A 17,148-nucleotide genomic window follows, 5' to 3' on the forward strand; every position below is an offset into this window, starting at 1 on the left:
AATGGCTCTTAGTTATTGGTGCATCTTCATTACTATTGCCTAACGTCATGGTTATAATATTAGTTGTTTGAGTGGGCTTTGAATGGGTTTGCGTATCTGCTACTAAAGTCGATTTCAAATGTTTTTGAATGTATAAATCTTTAGCTTTAATTTCTTGTTCGAGGTCAGAGATTTTATTGGATAAGTCTCGTTTGGTTGTTTTCAAAATTTTTACGCTTGCGTCTTTGGAGTTGGCTTCAATTTGCAAGGTGTCTAGCTTCTGAGATAGTTCTTGGTTTTTATTTGTAAGTGTTGTTACGTCGTCTTCTGTTAATTTACTTGCGTTCTTCAAAGCTTCGTGTGCGTTGTCTAATAGATTGTAGCTATGGTTTAGTTGTTTTATTTTATCTTCAGTGTCTTCCTTAAGTTGTGATAGAGAATCCCTTAAATCATTTATGCAGTCGTTCTGTCCTATGATTTCGCTCTTAGCTTTTTCTAGATCGGTTTTAGCTGTCTCATATTCTGTCAAAAATGTTTTACTCTCATCGCTTGCCTGACTTTCTTTGGGTCTATTATTAAAATCTGCTATTAAAGTTGCTTGTTTAAAATTTGTTCGGGTTAATGTTTCTACTTCTGCTGTTAAACGGGTGTTTTCTAGATAAGAATCGGCTACTTTCTTTGAAAATTCTCTCCTTACTTTATCTACCTCTTTTTCAGTCTTTTTCGTTTCGTTCGCTACGTCTTGTTCAAGATTCTTTGCATACTCATCTAATGCTAATTGTTTGAAAAGAAGTTCCCTCTTAAATATTTTAAATGCTTTATTCCGAAAATCTACTTCTCGACTATGAGCTTCTCTAACATTTTGTAACAAAGGGTTAAATTTATTGGGGTCTGCTTTTAATTCTACGAAATATGTCCCTAATTTTTCTAAAACTTTTTCTTTAGCCTCACCGGTAAGATAGACTGAACTTCCAAACTCCTTCTTATGCAATTCAAATGTATACTGTTTCAAAAAATGATAAACTTGACCTGTGACTTCCTTTCTTTTTGCAATATAACTACTTCGTGTTAAGCGTTTATCTGAGGTTTCATCTATATTACTTTTACAAAGACTTATTAAATTTGACCAATGGGTAACAAAATTGTTTCTAACTTTTAGTACACTATCAGCTAAGGAATTTACGTACGCGTCTTCTTCTAGGTCTATCTCATCAATTAAAGACTCATTAATAGCTGTAAACGAAGTGTCGCTAATTGTTGTTTGAGGATTCGTCATTCACTTACAGTTTTGAGAAAATTGATGTTTCCTTCCTCGATGTAGATGATCTCGTTGTGGGTTGTCTGGTCGTCTGGTCGTCCTGTCGTCTGGTCCTAGGTGGTGGGGCAGCTGGGGGGCGATGTTCCTTCTCGTTGACTCACGGCAGGTTTTGAAGTCCAAACTGGCACGTTCACCAATTTGTGATGATGAGTCACAAGAGTCAAAACACGAGAGGTGCGGTTAAAGGTGTATTGAGAAACAACCAAGACAACTGTAACACGATTACAAGCATAAGCGAGTGACCGTACAATCGAGACCTCAAATAGATCGAATGTCCGATTTATATACGGGATGATGAGCGATGGCTTGTCTGATGGTAGCCATGCCTGTTAAAGTAATTAAGAAGGTGCGTATGGTAAACGCATCAACAAGTGTGAGAACTTGTCAATGGCTTTGCCATATGCTGTGAATTAACATTACAATTATGAAGGGATTCCTGTTCTTCCTGAGATGAAAGAGTCCAGCATGAGGATTTGATTTCAAATATTTTGTCTGTTGATTTTCGTTTGTTATTAATAATCTTCTTTTTTGTTTTGTTTGATAGGCCAAAATCGGTCAAGCATGTTGGGAGGGGGGGGGGAGAAAACCCAAAAAATATTTTAAATAAATAAAACGTCTGATTGTGATGGGAAGGTCACGAGTTTTGATGCGCTTGACCGTAATGGGAGATCAGGAAAAAATTGTAAATAATTAACGGATGAGGTGCTGAGCGAGAGGAGTATCTATAGCTTAAGAGATAAGTTGGTGTTGGTGAATGTGGAGGAAGGTGTGTGTGTGTGTGTGAAATTTCAGTTTGTTTAATGACACCAGTCGACGATGGAGTGCAATCTGAGGTATAGACGGGATCGGAGGGCGCGCACGCAAAGAGCGAGCAAACGTCATGAAATCTTTCAGATATAATGATTGAATGATTATATAATAATAATACATACCTTTGTAAATAAGCGAGTTCATAGGGATCGGAGGAGCGGTAGGAGAGGTATTTCGAGAGAGAGAGAGAGAAACGGCTGCATAACAAAGATGGAGGAAACAGGCCCTGAGAACGGCGTGTGTGTGTGTGTGTATGTGTCAGAGTTGAACCCGGTGCTGAGAAAGTGAAATCTTTTCTCCTAACTACCTTCCAAAAGATTTCCTCGTCCTCCGCAAACGCTGGTGGTGGGATTCGGATGAATAAAAAATGTCCCGGGACAGTCACGACGAACTCAACGGATCGACGTCACGTTCATGGGCGTCGGCGACGAATCCTGCTGCGGCTCCTTGTCCCCCGCCTGCATGGCCGTCTGATCGGTCGGCTGGGTAGCCGCCGCCGCAACCAACTGCTACTGCTGTTGGACGGCTCCCGAAACCTGCTGCAGCAACGTCTGGTGGTGGTCAACGCCGGAGCGCGGGCGAATCATGGGCTAACACTTGACTCCAATCGTCTGGCAACGGTTGTTACTTCGGCTCGACCGAGTCTTCCGGTTCATGACTCGCCTATACGGATCTGTCGTTCAAGAAAAAGCAATAAGTAAATGGCATCTTGTCAACCACGCTGGAAAAAAAGAAAAGAAGAGAAAAAGCAACAATAATAGACGATGACTACTCGTATTATTGACTTTCCATTTTCTCGGTTGGCCCTGTACGGTATTATTATGACTATCACGTTATTTAAGGCTATTGTAGGAGCTGGAAATGCTGGAATATAGCTTATTCTATAAGTCGTCGTCTGTAGCGTACCTGTCCTCATGTGGATGCACCAGAGAATGGCAGTCAGTGCGACTCCGATGACAAACGAGGCCAGGGCGATTCCCACCGTTATCTCGGTGGAAACGCCAACGAGAATGACTTGCTGGCTGCCAGGCTGCCCGTTGCCAGTCAAGAGGGAACCGGGTGATGTCGTCGTCTCTCCAGCCGTGTTGATTTCTGTTCAAACAATATCTCGATTATTTATCATTTTTTCTTCTTTTTCTTCAAGAAATTAAAAATAAAATGCCTTACTGTTCTTCTGTAGGGAAAAAGTGGCCTTGGCCACCAAAATTTGCTGGGCCGTCGAAACCGATTCGTCAATTAAAGGCTTGAGTACGTGCCGGCCGCTGCAGTATTGAGAGGGATCTATGCACTATTCAAGATGGCGAGAGAGAGAAACGATGAAACGAGCTGGTTAAGGATTTCCTTTGCACAACTGCCAATGTCAGGCGATAAGCGGGCCACATCAAGAGAGATTAAAAGGAAGAGTTCACTTACCATTACTTACACTTACACAGCTTACCGTTGTATGGTTTTGAAGGGCCAGCACTGTTTGGCCAAAACCAGCTAAAACATACTCCGTCGTGACTTCGTCACTGTCCGAGTTGGTCGAAGAAGCCATCCTGAAAACGTGGAACCCGTAACGGCGCTCGTGAATCAACAGTTTATTGAACAGCTGTTCACCCAGCTGATCCTTTGTTCCTACATACTGTAGATCAATTACTCCATTATTGAGTGTTTCTGTTACAAAATGATACTTTATGTCAATGGGCTTCGTTCTTTGATGGAACTCAGGATTCTTAACTAAGCGGATGGCGCTCTGGTTATCACAAAGTAGGAGAATGGGTGGATAAGATAAGATTAGATTTATTTGTAACGCGCATTTTAAGGAATTGTCAAATGACGCAGATATGTACAGTCGACGAATACAACGGAAATAAATAATGTGTCTTAGTTACAGTTTTTGGACAGAAGGTGAAGAATTACAAGAGAACGAAAAGTATTCAAGTTCGGGGCTTGTCTGACAGGGTGGGGTAGACTATTCCAGAGAAGAGGGGAGGCGCATGAGAAAGCTCGTTTGCCGAATAGAGTGAGACGAAAAGGTTTGCAAATGAGAAGATTTTTATCGCCGGAGCGGAGTTCACGACTTGGGGAATAGCAAGAGATGAGATCAGAAAGATAGGGAGGGGCTGAGCCATTGAGGCAGCGAAAAGTGAGACAGGCAACTTTGAGTTTAGCACGGTCAGCGATTTCAAGCCAGTGAAGAGATTGGCGGTGTATAGACACATGTTCGCGTTTTCGAAGATTAAAAATCGTACGAACCGCTGCATTTTGGACACGCTGAAGGCGCTTCAAGAGAGAAGATGGAAGATTAAGATAGAGAGAATTGCAGTATTCGAAGCGAGAAAGAACTAAAGCATTCACAACACATTTGACAGAGGAAAAATCGAGAAACCGAGGGATCTTGTTTATCCTGCTGAGATGAAAGTTGGCGGCTCTGCTGGTCTTCTTGACTTGGGCTTCCATTGTCAGGTGAGTATCAATGATGACACCAAGGTTACAAGCCGTTGTGGACGGCTGGACTAGTGACGATCCAATCTGGAGAGGGGTTGAATCAATGTGACGAGTTGTGGAGCCTTTACCGGGGTTGTATGTGTAGATTAGTGTGCTTTTAGGAATGTTGAGCTGGACGCGGTTGATGGTGAGCCAGGCGTCGGTTTTTTAAAACCAGAAGCCAAGGCGGGTGCGACACTGAGACTGGGAGGAGAAATCCTCCTTAAGAGCGAAACGTGAGCGTGCCTGCTTGTCATCTGAAAACTGACTAACTTTCACGCCTTCGGTTTTAGTAGCCTCAGAAAAAGGTGTGACGTACATGATGAACAGTGGGCCGCCGAGTACGGAGCCTTGTGCTACGCCAAACAAAAGATGAACGACAGCAGACGTATATGCACCAACATGGACGGACTGCGTTCTGTTGCTTAAGTATGATGAGAACCAGTTGACAGCGGTGCTAGAAAGACCGAAACAGTGGGACAGTCTCTCAAGCAGTATTTGGTGATCAATTGTGTCGAATGCCGTGGACAGGTCGAGAAGAACAAGAGCACTTGCGTCTTTTTGATCTGCTGTGGTGAGAAGGTCATCAAATAAGGAGAGTAAGGCTGTCTCAGTTGAATGGTTGGCTCCGTAGGCTGATTGGTGTACCGGAAGTAGGCAGAACTTAGACAAGTGTTCGGTCAGCAACATGAGAACAGCTCTCTCGATCAGTTTCGAAAGAAATGAAAGGTTTGATACTGGAAGAAAGTTGCCTAGTACGTTCCAGTCAAGAGTTGATTTTTTCAGGAGAGGCGTGATGATGCCATGTTTCAGACTGGAAGGAAAAGCGCCAGTAGAAAGGGAAAGGTTATTGATGATGTCGGTTATTGGTCTAACTAGGACCACGAGGCACTTCTTGAGCAGTTGAGTTGGTAGTGGGTCCAAGGAACACGACTTCGTTGGCGACGATTCGATAAGTTTGGACACCTCCGCAGTGGACACAGATTGAAACTTGAGCAGGTCATTTTCTTCATGTAGCCGAAGGAAGGACTGCTCGTGCTGAAGTGTGTGAGAAGAGGTAGACTCAGCCACACGGTCCACATTCGATCGTATTGTAGAGATTTTAGACGAGAAGAATTCGCTTAGGTCGTCGACAACTTCCTGCACGCAGGGACGATCTGGAAGAACCGGGGGTGCGGATGAGCCAGTTAAGTCGCCAACCAGTTAAAAAAGTGCGCGCATATCGCCACCACAGTCAGACACACGTTCCCGAACTGAATCGGTTCTTGCGGCGACAAGAGTAGTAGAGTAATTTAATCGGTGTTTTCTGTAGACTTTGTGGAATCGTTCACTGGCTGGGTCGCGTTTTCTCCTAGCAGCCTGCCACATTCGCTCGGCCCATCCTGCCATCGCTTTAAGGCCTCGGATTTCAAAGGATCTCCAAGGAGCAGAAGGACGAAGAACAATGGTTTTCGTCTGAAGAGGAGCATGTTGATCGATAGTGGAGCGGATGCCATCGTTGTACTGGGTGACAAGGCCATCCAGTGAGTCGGTTGGAGACTGTACCAACGGCAGAGAGTCAATGTCCAAGAGAAAAGCGTCCAAGTCAATGGACTTGAACGACCTGAAGGTGATGGTCTTAGTCGGCCAACGGGGAGGTCGGATGTTGAGCACACACTTGATAGCAGAGTGATCAGAGATATTCCAACCTAAGCTGTCATCAACGTGAGTGGATTTTACCAGGGATTCCGACTGACGGGAGAGAACCAAGTCGAGAATGTGATCATCGTTGTGTGTGTGTTGGTTCACGTGTTGCTGCAAGCCAAAAGACTCGACGAGAGTCAGAAAATGATTGGCATACGCGTCGGTATGAAGATTGAAGTCTCCAGTGATCAATAGCTTCGAGGAGACTGAAACTGTAGATTCCAGTAGAGAAGAGAATTCTTCAATGAATTGGGCACGTGATTTATCCGGTGGTCTGTAGATGACAATGAGACGGACTTTTGTAGATTTGGTCGCAACACTAAGGTCGAGGCACTCGAAAGAAAGAAAATCAGGGAACTCAGACAACACTGTCACTTTGACTGAGTTTTTGTGGAAGAGAGCCAAACCACCACAACTCTTCTTTTTCGTTAGAACCAGGTTTCTAGGCTTCTGCACTGCTGAGTAGCCGCTTGGGCAGACAGACCTGGCGTCTTGGTCACCAGCAGCATCAGTAAACCAAGTCTCAGTTACCGCAAGCAGGTCAGGACAAGACGCAGCGAGTAGACGGGTAATTTTAGTGCAGGAAGAGAAATTGAGGAGGTCCCTTGCATTTACTAAGAAAAGTTTGGCATCAGTATCACTAAGCAACTTCTCACATCGTTTCTATTTCTTTCGGCGTGATCTGCTTGTTGACATTCTCACAAGCAGACAAAGGTCTCTGAAAATTCTGTAGTTGCCAGGCATGAGCCTGGGGGTAGGCCTCAGGCTCAGAGCCAAAAGATCTGAACGAGAGTAATGGAGTGTCATGGCCGACAATAACACAGACATTGAACGAAAAACTACCAGCACGGACGAAGTAAGTACACTAAGTCCTTGCTTGGCAGATGCACGACACGCTCACGAATAATTGGGAACAAACTATCACATAAAACCAGAACTAAAACAATTAAAATAAAACCGTTGTTCGGGACTGACTTTTAGGTGCAACCTGTGAAGGCGCCACCGGGTGGTACAGTGGAGGTTCTACTCACCCAATCTCCTTCAGAAGACGACTGATCCAAACTGCTTCCTTCGAAGCAAAGCAATATATTCAGCTTCTGTTGTCAAGAGGGCCGTACAACTTTGACGTTTACTCTCCACAGTATAGGAAGATATACCCTGTAGTCGATTTTCTGTTATCCACGTCTCTCGCGAAATCAGCATCAATGTACCCGATGACATCTCTGCAGCTGCCCTCCTTGAATTGAAGTCCATGATTAGGCGTTCCTGATAGGTAAGAGATGATCCTTTTCACAGCATTCCAGTGTCCATAGCCCTGGTTCTGACAAAACTGTGACACTTGCCCTAAGGGAAAAGCTATATCCGGACGAGTAGTTGTCGCTAAGTAGAGTAAAGACCCAACAGCTTCACGGTACGGTACTTTCTTCATATCATCAATTTCTTTCTCCGTTTTTGGTGACATGTTGGCGCTGAGTTGAGTGTGCGGGTCAGCCGGTATCAGCTTCGGGCTGCAGCTCTCCATCCTAAATTTCTTTAACAGCGCTGAGATGAATTGAGGTTGCGTGACTGTTAGCTCTTTTTTCTGTCTGTCACGGTTGATTTCCAACCCTAGAAATCGGTCTGCGTCCATTGTCCGAATTTGAAACTCCTTTTCAGGTGGTCGATGATCTGCTGAAGGCTCTCTTTCTTGTTGCTGCAAGCTAATCCATCATCAACGAAGATCGCCAGAATCGTCATCTCCTCCCCTTTATGGCGATAATAAATACACGGGTTTGCTGTGCTTCTTGTAAGGCTAAAGGTGACTAGGAAGTCGTTGAATCTTGTGTTCCACACACGTGGTGCCTTTTTCAGGCCATAAATGCTCTTGATAAGCTTGCAGACTTCCATTTCTCTCCCAGATACCAAGAAACCCTCCGGCTGGGACATATATATTTCTTCGTCTAGATTTTCGTACAGGAAAGCAGTCTTTATATTCAGCAGTGTTGTCTCAAGATCAAGTGAAGCAATTAGTCCAAACACAATGCGGAGGGCAGAATGCTTTAAGACAGGAGCAAAGGTTTCCTCATAGTCGACGCCTTACTCCTGGGTGAAGCCTTTAGCTATTAACCTAGCCCTGAATCTTTATGGTGTAGTCTTGTAGCTCAGTTTGATGTCAAACACCCATTTGTTTTGAATAACTGCGCGACCCTCTGGCAATTGGACTACTTCCCAGGTTCCATTCTCCATCAATGAGGAATGTTCTTCCTCAATGGCTATCTTCCAGTTATGAGCGTCTTCTGACGAGATCGCTTCTTGATAGTCCTTCGGTACTTTGTGAGCAGTAGTAATTTCCTTCCAGCTTCCAGCTTCAGTGAGAGTTTCTTCCACGCTCCCTAATCCCACCTTCTCCATACGCTTGTGTATTCTTGCTAACCGGCGCCTTGGCTCCTCCCATCCGAAGAATGGATCTTCCTCCAAGGTTTGAGCTTCTTCTTGATTTTCAACAATGTCCAGGACTGGATTATTCTCTTGATTATCAGCAATATCCAGAGCTGGGGCTTCCTCTTGCTTGTCAACCGCATCTACGGCTGGAATTTCCTCCACTTCATTTGGTTCCATCTGGCTTTCATGATGTTCCTTGGCTCCTACATTCTGGTGTAGTAGTGTTAGAGTAGCAAAAAGGATAATTGTTTTATTGTAGTAGCGTTACCTCCATGTCTCCTCTGTCATGAGTTGATTCTCCAGTAGGGTTCTCAGGATCTCCCGGGATCTCCTTCAAGTGGAAAAAATGATTTATAGTCAGCAGCTTCTTCTGATGATACCTCCTTGTTTACTTCCTCCTCCTTGAAAATGGCATAACGACTAATGATGATCTTACGTGTTGCTGGATTCCACATTCTGTAGGACTTGGAGTTCTCACAATATCCTACAAAGATGCATTCGACTGCTTTTGGATCCAACTTCCGTCTTAGTGCATCCGGGACATGCGTAAACGCTGGGGAGCCAAAGATTCTAAAATATGAAATTTCTTCTATATATCCTCTATTATTCTAAATATCCGGCTTACATCCTTTCCAGAGCACAAAAGGGGTCACTTCATTGGTGCTGAAAATTGTTTGATTCAGGACATGAGTTGCGCACATGACCGTTTCCCCCCAGAGTTCTAGGGGTACCTTCTTCCAATGCAGCATGCTCCTAGCTGCCTCCATTATTGTCCGGTTCATTCTCTCCGCAACTCCATTTTGTTGCGGAGTATAGGGTGTGCTTCTTTCATGGTGGATACCATTATCTACCAGCCAGCCTTTTAGATGATTGTTGAGGTACTCTCCTCCATTGTCTGAGCGAATGATTTGAACTTCTTAGCCAGTTTGGTTCTTTACATGAGCTAAAAAATCTTGCAAAGCCACTGCTACATCTGACTTGTTATTCAATTCACGGGTTGCACACCAGCCGCTGTAATCGTCCTTAAGGGTGACAAAGAGTCGATTCCCAACTGGGGTTGCTACTTGAAGAGGTCCAAAAACGTCTGAATGGATCCGTTGTCCAGTAGCCGATGCCTTTTCATGTCCATGTCCAAATGGGGAGCGACTCATCTTCCCAAGAACATATCTTCACAGACTGCAGAGAAATTATCGTTGAAAAGAACTAGACCATTTGCACAGCCTAGGGACGCCATTCTCAGTATAGTCTTGTTACTTGTATATTCGAAGCGACGATGCCATGTTCACAGTGGCTGTAGTTTTATTGCTCTAAGTGCCGTCTCATTTTGGGGTGAATACTGTTTAAGATACATATAATGCATCAAGACGACTCCATTCCGAGTGAAGGAGACATTATTATTGGAGAAAAAATCAATCCCTGTATCCGTTGCTGTCCCAATCGAATAAAGATTTGCACCTAATCCACGAACCAGAAGGACTCCCCTCATCAATCCTACACGTAAAGAAAATATTAAGTAACTCCGAAACCCAACACAACCATTTCCTTTTTAAGTTACAATACCTTCAAGTAATTTTCAATTTACTATAGATGATATAGGCAGGTCTCCTTGTCCAATCACTGGTAAGCTTGTACCTCCATTACCGGATACATTCCACTGTTCCGGACCAACTAGGACAAAGTTGATGAGTAAATCCCGTTGGTCTGTCATGTGTTGGGTGGCACCCGAATCGGCAAACCAATCAACAGATCTTCTTTCCTTAAAGTCCGCAGAGGATTTGTAACTGTAGGACTGATGCTGATTTTCTCCGTGATTCCCGTTCCGTCGGTTCTCCATTTCTTTTTTCCAATCCCTACATTGGCGCTTGAAGTGTCCTTCTTATCCGCAGTGATAACAGGTGACTGGAGTCGAAGAAGACACCTTGGGCATCGTTTTCCAGCTTTCTATTCTTAGTCCTGGCTTGAGATGTTTCCTCCTTTACCAGTCGTTTTGTTAGCGACTAGAGTGTCTTGAGTTCTTGTGGTGTACTATCCCAGGCCACCAAGAAATACTGGAGACCAGATGGTTGGGACACTAGGATCTTAGCCATAATCTGCGTGTCATCCACAGCTGCCCCAATGACCTTCAACTGTGCAGCAATTTGCTCGATCCCAGCTATGAAGTTCATAATCGATTGATCTGCACAGACTTTTTTTTTTGTATCATGAAACAAAACTTTATTCCGCTGATTGTTTTTTTTTACCTGCCCGAAATCTGTAGGTGTAGAACTGGCCCCACAGAAGGGGTTCACTTTCAGCATAAGGCATATTCCGTCTGGATTCTGCTCCACATTTCGAATGCTGTTGTACAGCTTTGGAGTGTTTTTTGTTTCTCTGGCTTCAATGTCGAGGATTGTTCTGGCCTCGACGTCTTTTTGCTTCCAGTCATCAATTGCATTATTGTTCTGTACTGCCCCGGCTTCATTCCAAACCTAAGACACAAGAATAATACAGATCAGGTTATAGTACATGTCAAGTTATCTCTCTTTAAGCTTATCGGTATAACTCAAACGAGCACACCATCATTTAATCATTTCACTTCTAGACTTTACACAAAAAAGAAATTTGCCATCAGGCTGAAATCACATCACTCTGTAAGTGGTATACTCGGTAACTGCTTGCCCACCCTCAATTAAGCCACAAAGGGTAATATTCAATTTGAGTCGTATTCGTCATCACCCCATCAAGAGTGTAAATATTCTCAACATGTTTTCTCTCCTTTTTTCCATCAGCTATCACTCGTCAAAGTGATATTCAGATTCACACAGTCATAAAGCACTAAAGCAGCATCTTCATGTACCAAAAACTGTCATCAATATATATACTAAGAATCAATTTACCTGCTCGGGCAGCCTTTCACTCCCATTAACTATAGAGATCAGCCTATTCTTATCAAGGAGCATCCACACACCATATTTCCAGGACGGGAAATTCGAGCCGTCAAATTTGGCAATGTGACCAACATCCTTTGCCGTATTGTTTGCCATATGAATCTTAAATCAATTTAAATAGTATTCCATATTTAGTTCTTAGCATTATCTGGGCCCATAACCTGTTAAGAATAATTTTACTACGTACATACCAGATAGTTAATAGGGAATACACTGAACGCAAGACAAGTAGGTTTACCAGTTAGATGTATTGATTAAGAGTAACTTTACAACACCAAACATGTAGAGAGAGTGAGACAGAGATTACATGGTAATGACAGCAGGTAAAACAACAGAACTGTAGATAGGAAACTTGGCATAGGTTGATCGGCAACAGTGCCATTTGATTGAACAAAGGGGAGAAGGACTTAGTTTGAATCCACTCATGTTTATTCTCAACACTCGTGGTAAGGAATTCTTCAAATTCATTATACATCACAGGGACCACTCCGCCATCCGTTTCGACGGCTGTGATCGGCCGGGGCCATGCCAGGTTGTTGACTGGCGAACCAATTTCACACAATGAAACTGTCGCCACACACTTACCGCTTTATCGGCAAGAACGTCACAAGAGAGCATCATAGCCGTTCCTGGAAGCCTTTGGTTGAGGACGATGACGTACTGAATCTTCCCGTCGGCCGACGAATAGTGGCGGGGGTTCTCCGGGTAGCGCGAAAGTAAAAGTTTGGCAAGTCCTTGGTACCAACTCACCGGTTGGGCTAGCAAAGGAACGAGTTGCGGCTCGCCGGAGCTGATTGGTTCCCTATGCGACAAGGTGAGCAACTCGCGGAACTCAAAATAAGTGAGGTTAGTTGAAGATGAGGCTGGACTTTGCTGCAGTCGCTGCCAAAGCGTGTCTCTCCGACAGTGTACTTTGGCCTGGTTAACGATGGCACGTATAAGTTCTTCGGCCTTCCTGGCTTGCTCGCTTATCATGGATTGCATACCTTGCTCATGTTTGGTGTAATAGCCTGGCAACAGAAAACGCAATCAGTACACTAATGATAAATTAAGTAACAAATTGAAATACCCAAATAGTTGATCACTTCCTGCCGGATAAACATTGGCGACCTCATGTCCGTATGCTTCACAGCAGCAGCTGCTGCAGCTGCTGCCGCTGCTACGGCCACCGCTCCTGCGGGCAACGTCCGGTTTTCTTCCGGCACAACCGCATTAACGATGATACTCTACTTTCGTTGAGCGAAGCTCACCTCAGGATTACTGACCGACAGCAGCTCGGGAGTTGGCGTTTTCCTTTCTTTATCCGCCAACTGTAAATCTAAATTGCTCTTGGAAATCTTTGGTTGGTCGACAGAGGCTGGCTCTTTCTCGACGACTTGGGTTGAATCATCCTGGGCAGCCGAGACGGAATCCTCCGCCACACGATTGACTATTTCCAATGGGGGTGCTGAGGCCGCCTTAACCTACAAAGTAATCAATTCAAAGATGATTTGAATGAATTCAACATACCAAGCTTGTTAAAGCACTATGTCTTACCGGAGTCGCCGTAGACACGGTCCGGAATTTGCCTGGTTTCTTCTCCATCAACAATCTGGGATAGTATTCCCGCTTTTAGGTCATGATGACGTAAAATTTGATTAAAATGGTCATTGGATCTTCGCAGACCGATTCGTGGGACACCAGCAACGTCACGTCATAGTCATCCGCGTGTTTGAGATCACCATATTCCCTACGAAGGAAGTTGAAAAGTTTAGAAAATATCCAACACCAAATTGCGCCATGATTTGAGCTTACCGTTGTATGGTTTTGAAGGGCCACTGTTTCGCTAAAACATACTCCGTCGTGACTTCATCACTGTCCGAGTTGGTCGAAGAAGCCATCCTGAGGACGTGGAACCCGTAACGGCGCTCGTGACTCAACAGATAATTGAACAGCTGTTCACCCGGAGTTGCAGGATCTTTGAGTGTCAGACTGTTTCTCACAACTTGATTTCTGGCAAAGTTAGGAGCCTGTAGAAAAAATTGCGTTAGACAATAAGATTTCATCAATTCAGCTCAAATCAATGTGTATATACCTTGTTGTAATATTTGTTAAAATCGTCCAAGAAGCTGATTAAATGGAAACCGGGTTTCAATAGGTAATGACGGCCAGCGACGAATGAGTTGAGACTGCGAAGGTGGAAGTCGTACGTGAACGAGTGCAAGTGAAGTAGAACCTGAGAACAAATAAAGACACATTAGGGAATGTGAAGAAGGTGCGCCATGCGAGTGGGTTCATTACTTTGATGTGATCGCATTCATTGAGAAAGCGATCGGTGTAATGCGCTTGGGCCGATGCGATGTGCGCCACGTTAGGAAAAGATCCGCCCGTACCGACTTGCAACAGCCGGGACATTTCCAACGCGTAGACTTTGGTGTAGAAAAAAGGTTCTTGAATGGCAACTTCGCACACCAGGATTCCACCTTTTCAAATGCAAGAAATAAATTGAGTCAAACTTTGAGTTCTCGATTCAATTGCAATTCACAAAATTTACCTTGATGAGATTTGTGAAAATAAAGCGTATTGACGTCGGAATTGGAAGAAGATGATGGCGACGATGGACTAGGACCGCCATTAATTCGCGAAGGATGCGAAACATGACGAACTCTACCCGTCTCATCTCCAGCGAGTCTTTGACTTTTCATAGCGCTTTTAGGGCCCCGTTTGGTAGCCAAAGGTTTGATTTCCATCTGCAAGAAGCCCAGTGTGTGGAGATATTGCACGTATTCCTATCATTCGAAACGTAAGAGAGTAAAAATGAGTTAAAACGATTAAATCACGCAAAAAAAGGCAAGTGTGACTGACTTGTAAATAGGCAGAACACAACGACTGGTGCCAGTGATCATCTGTCGGTCTTCTAGGTTGGCAAGGAGGCGAATTTCTGGGACTGTTCCGGCCGCCACTGTTGATGGAATTTCCAGACTCGTGTCTCGGCCGATATCTATTCAACACGAAACGACAATCAGTGGCTATTTCTACTTTGAAGAATTAGAATGACCAAAATAATTACTTTAAAAATTCGTTGGTTGATGAAAGCGTAATCATGTCCATGTTAGGATCCCGAGTTCTGGCCACCTGAAGTCGCCACTTCGGCAGGAAGAGAAGCGGCGTGAAGCAGTAGTGAATGATTCTCGCTACTTGTTTGAACAGCTGGATAATATCTTCAGTAATCGAAATATTATTTCCCGAAGATCGCGCCGGAAACAGCACCAGCAGCCGTTGCATTTCTTCCCGACGTTCGGAATATCTCTTCTCGATCCATTGCTGACCCTGCCGAGTCACCAGATCTCCTTGATTCCCGTAAGGCGTATTGCTCAGCAGTCTTGATAAAGGTTCAAACGAGAATTTTAACGAAATTGATTGACAATGAAGTTAAATGATTCAATTACCTGGCTGGTTTGCTATCCCTAAAAGTCTCCAGATGAGCCAAGTGAGGCAAACTGGACTGACTGGGCTTACGGCTGGAGCCGGCGTTATAATCGCGTGAGGCGGGCGGGACGTGCAGCTTGACCAAGGCTTCCATTTCCGACAGGACCAGAAACGGATTGTTGCGCAGAGTTTGGTGGGCGTGGACTCTGCCGGAGCACTGCTGATTGTGGAAGAGACCCAATTTATGGGCAACGATGCTGGAGAGCAAAGCCCAGCGGGCGTTATGCCACTGAGCCAGACTGTTGCACTGCTTAATCAACGACTCGTAACTGTCCTTGTTGAAGTTGTACATCCACATGACCCATTCCTGGTCACGGCTGACCGTGGCCCATAGGAGGCGCTGACGCGGGATAAATGGCGAAACCAAAGGCCCGTGTTCTCCGCTCGTATTGACCTTGTCAACATCGCCACCACTGCCGAAATGGCCGCTTTGCGAGTGAATTAGCCTCACCGCTTCTGGGCAAGGATTGTTTGGAGAATCTTGAGACCAAGAGACGAAGCGCTGATGGGCTCGTTGAACTTTGAGAGCCACTTGCCCGTTGCTGTCCTGCTGGATGTGATCAGGCAAGTTGATCTCGCCACTCAACGACTCTTTCCACTGCGCCATATTGCGTCCTATCAGGATGTGCGTCTTGTCCAGCGTCGAACAATCCAGGCTGCCCTGTTTGGGACACCTGGAAATGGGCAGGCAGGCAATTATTGTCATAGTTCGAACTGCTTTTATGGCAGCAGGCAGAGCGACTAGTTTCATGGCTCAGGTGACCTGTCATCGTGAAGTCAAGACAGCTCCTCGCAGGCTGTTCCCTAATCGATTCAATCACTCTAACATCCATGAGTAAGCCTTCAATTGCACTGTCGTGCACAATCCTTGGGCATTTTATCATGTAAGTATTGTTAGGTTAAAATTTAAAAAAAAATAAAAAAAAACAACAGCAACAGCTAACCTTTACTGTTTATGCAGGTTGGAGTGATTCCTTCCCATGGATGGGGTTCCAACCGGAATCAATTGCTGTCCATTGCAGCTCCCCTGATCCAGAACATTTGTGGACGCCGCGGTCCAAGAGGGGAAGGACGTGGTACGTTGGCCGCAGGACGTGGTGCGTTGGCTGCTGGGACTTATGACATTTTTTGTAATTTTAGGTCGTGCCTATTGGCCCCCGACACGGGGGTCGTCCAACGTCGAACGTCAAAGTCAAAGCCAAGAAAAGCTATTTTTCCTTATTTTTAAGTAATAACCCTTCCCCTCTTACCTTTTTTTACAGGTCGTGGCAATCACGGAGGAGTCATTGCTCGTGGACGTGGAGCCCCTGGACGTGGAGCCCCTGGACATGTTATCTAGTCCCCTCACATCCCGCTGTTTAAAATTGGGTTCGTCTTACTTTTTTTCGTTTTCTAAGTTCAAGCATGTCCCCTCCCCCAAATTTTGAAGAAATTTTTTTATTGTGGTGTTTTGTTGCACCCTTTTGAGTTTCTTGTTTGGTTGGAGCTTGCTTTGTCCCCTTGGTTTCCCCCTTTATTGTACTCCGGCTACCATTTCCTTAATATTCCTTGCTTTGTATAATTCAATTTTTTGCACACGCACTTAGTTTGTATAATTTATTCATGTACTTTGTTAGACTTTCCATACATGCACGCAACCGAATGATCGCTAAGAAACTGAAGAAGAGGTTTGCGGAAAAGGATGCAGCAATTTCTGCAATCCAATCTGAAAAGAATGCAGCAATTTCGTACAATTACCATTACCACCAGTGTTTTCGTAGCAATTACCATACAATCTGATTTGTCAGAACTGAAAAAAAAATTGCTTGAAAATGCCAAGCCTGACTAAATAGAAATATTGCGCAGATAAACATTGCTATTATCTGAAGAGGATCAATATGAAGAGTAAAGAAAAAAAAACGTTGGTGTAAGAAGAAATAAAACACAATTTTAAAAAAGCTGTTTAAATTTGCCTTCTGGTAGACCGTCAACCGGCACAATTCTTATTAGTTGTATAAATAAGCAATTGACATAGAGTATATTTTAACTGAAATTCATTAATTCTAATGGGTAATTTAAATCCCCTCCCCCCCC

General features: G+C 44.4%; 2 protein-coding genes across 3 annotated transcripts; both read right to left on the reverse strand.

Moving 5' to 3' along the window:
* Nucleotides 1–4,744: 4,744 nt before the first annotated feature.
* LOC124202733 lies at nucleotides 4,745–7,889 on the reverse strand. Its single transcript, XM_046599136.1, has 4 exons — nucleotides 7,417–7,889; nucleotides 6,916–7,041; nucleotides 5,821–6,863; nucleotides 4,745–5,733 (listed from the first exon to the last, which is right to left on the reverse strand). Exons 1-4 carry the CDS (start codon nucleotides 7,887–7,889, stop codon nucleotides 4,745–4,747), a joined length of 2,631 nt encoding a protein of 876 aa, XP_046455092.1.
* Nucleotides 7,890–12,843: 4,954 nt separating this feature from the next.
* On the reverse strand, nucleotides 12,844–15,905 carry LOC124206170 (KICSTOR complex protein SZT2-like). 2 transcript variants are annotated; one of them, XR_006879602.1, is made up of 9 exons: nucleotides 15,036–15,904; nucleotides 14,657–14,968; nucleotides 14,452–14,587; nucleotides 14,141–14,375; nucleotides 13,888–14,069; nucleotides 13,682–13,822; nucleotides 13,402–13,616; nucleotides 13,144–13,336; nucleotides 12,844–13,070 (listed from the first exon to the last, which is right to left on the reverse strand). XR_006879602.1 is itself a non-coding variant. In XM_046603861.1 (8 exons), exons 1-8 carry the CDS (start codon nucleotides 15,824–15,826, stop codon nucleotides 13,219–13,221), a joined length of 2,130 nt encoding a protein of 709 aa, XP_046459817.1. In that variant the 5' UTR covers nucleotides 15,827–15,905; the 3' UTR covers nucleotides 13,147–13,218. The 2 variants fall into 2 exon arrangements, 1 of the variants encoding a protein (XP_046459817.1); XM_046603861.1 differs by lacking the exon at nucleotides 12,844–13,070 and having other exon boundaries at nucleotides 13,147–13,336; nucleotides 15,036–15,905.
* Nucleotides 15,906–17,148: the final 1,243 nt, after the last annotated feature.

The sequence above is a fragment of the Daphnia pulex genome, chromosome 2 (assembly GCF_021134715.1).
Source record: "Daphnia pulex isolate KAP4 chromosome 2, ASM2113471v1".
Lineage (NCBI taxonomy): Eukaryota > Metazoa > Arthropoda > Branchiopoda > Diplostraca > Daphniidae > Daphnia > Daphnia pulex.

Coding starts and splice junctions, on each gene's coding strand:
- LOC124202733 (XM_046599136.1), bottom strand. CDS start 7,889: ATGGACGCAGACCGATTTCTAGGGTTGGAAATCAACCGTGACAGACAG. Junction 7,042..7,416: donor AACAGAAAATCGACTACAGG/GTATATCTTCCT, acceptor ACTCTCGTTCAG/ATCTTTTGGCTCTGAGCCTG. Junction 5,734..5,820: donor AACCGATTCAGTTCGGGAAC/GTGTGTCTGACT, acceptor CGGTTCTTCCAG/ATCGTCCCTGCGTGCAGGAA.
- LOC124206170 (XM_046603861.1), bottom strand. CDS start 15,826: ATGAAACTAGTCGCTCTGCCTGCTGCCATAAAAGCAGTTCGAACTATG. Junction 14,588..14,656: donor TCAACCAACGAATTTTTAAA/GTAATTATTTTG, acceptor CGTGTTGAATAG/ATATCGGCCGAGACACGAGT. Junction 13,337..13,401: donor CCCTTCAAAACCATACAACG/GTAAGCTCAAAT, acceptor CTTCCTTCGTAG/GGAATATGGTGATCTCAAAC.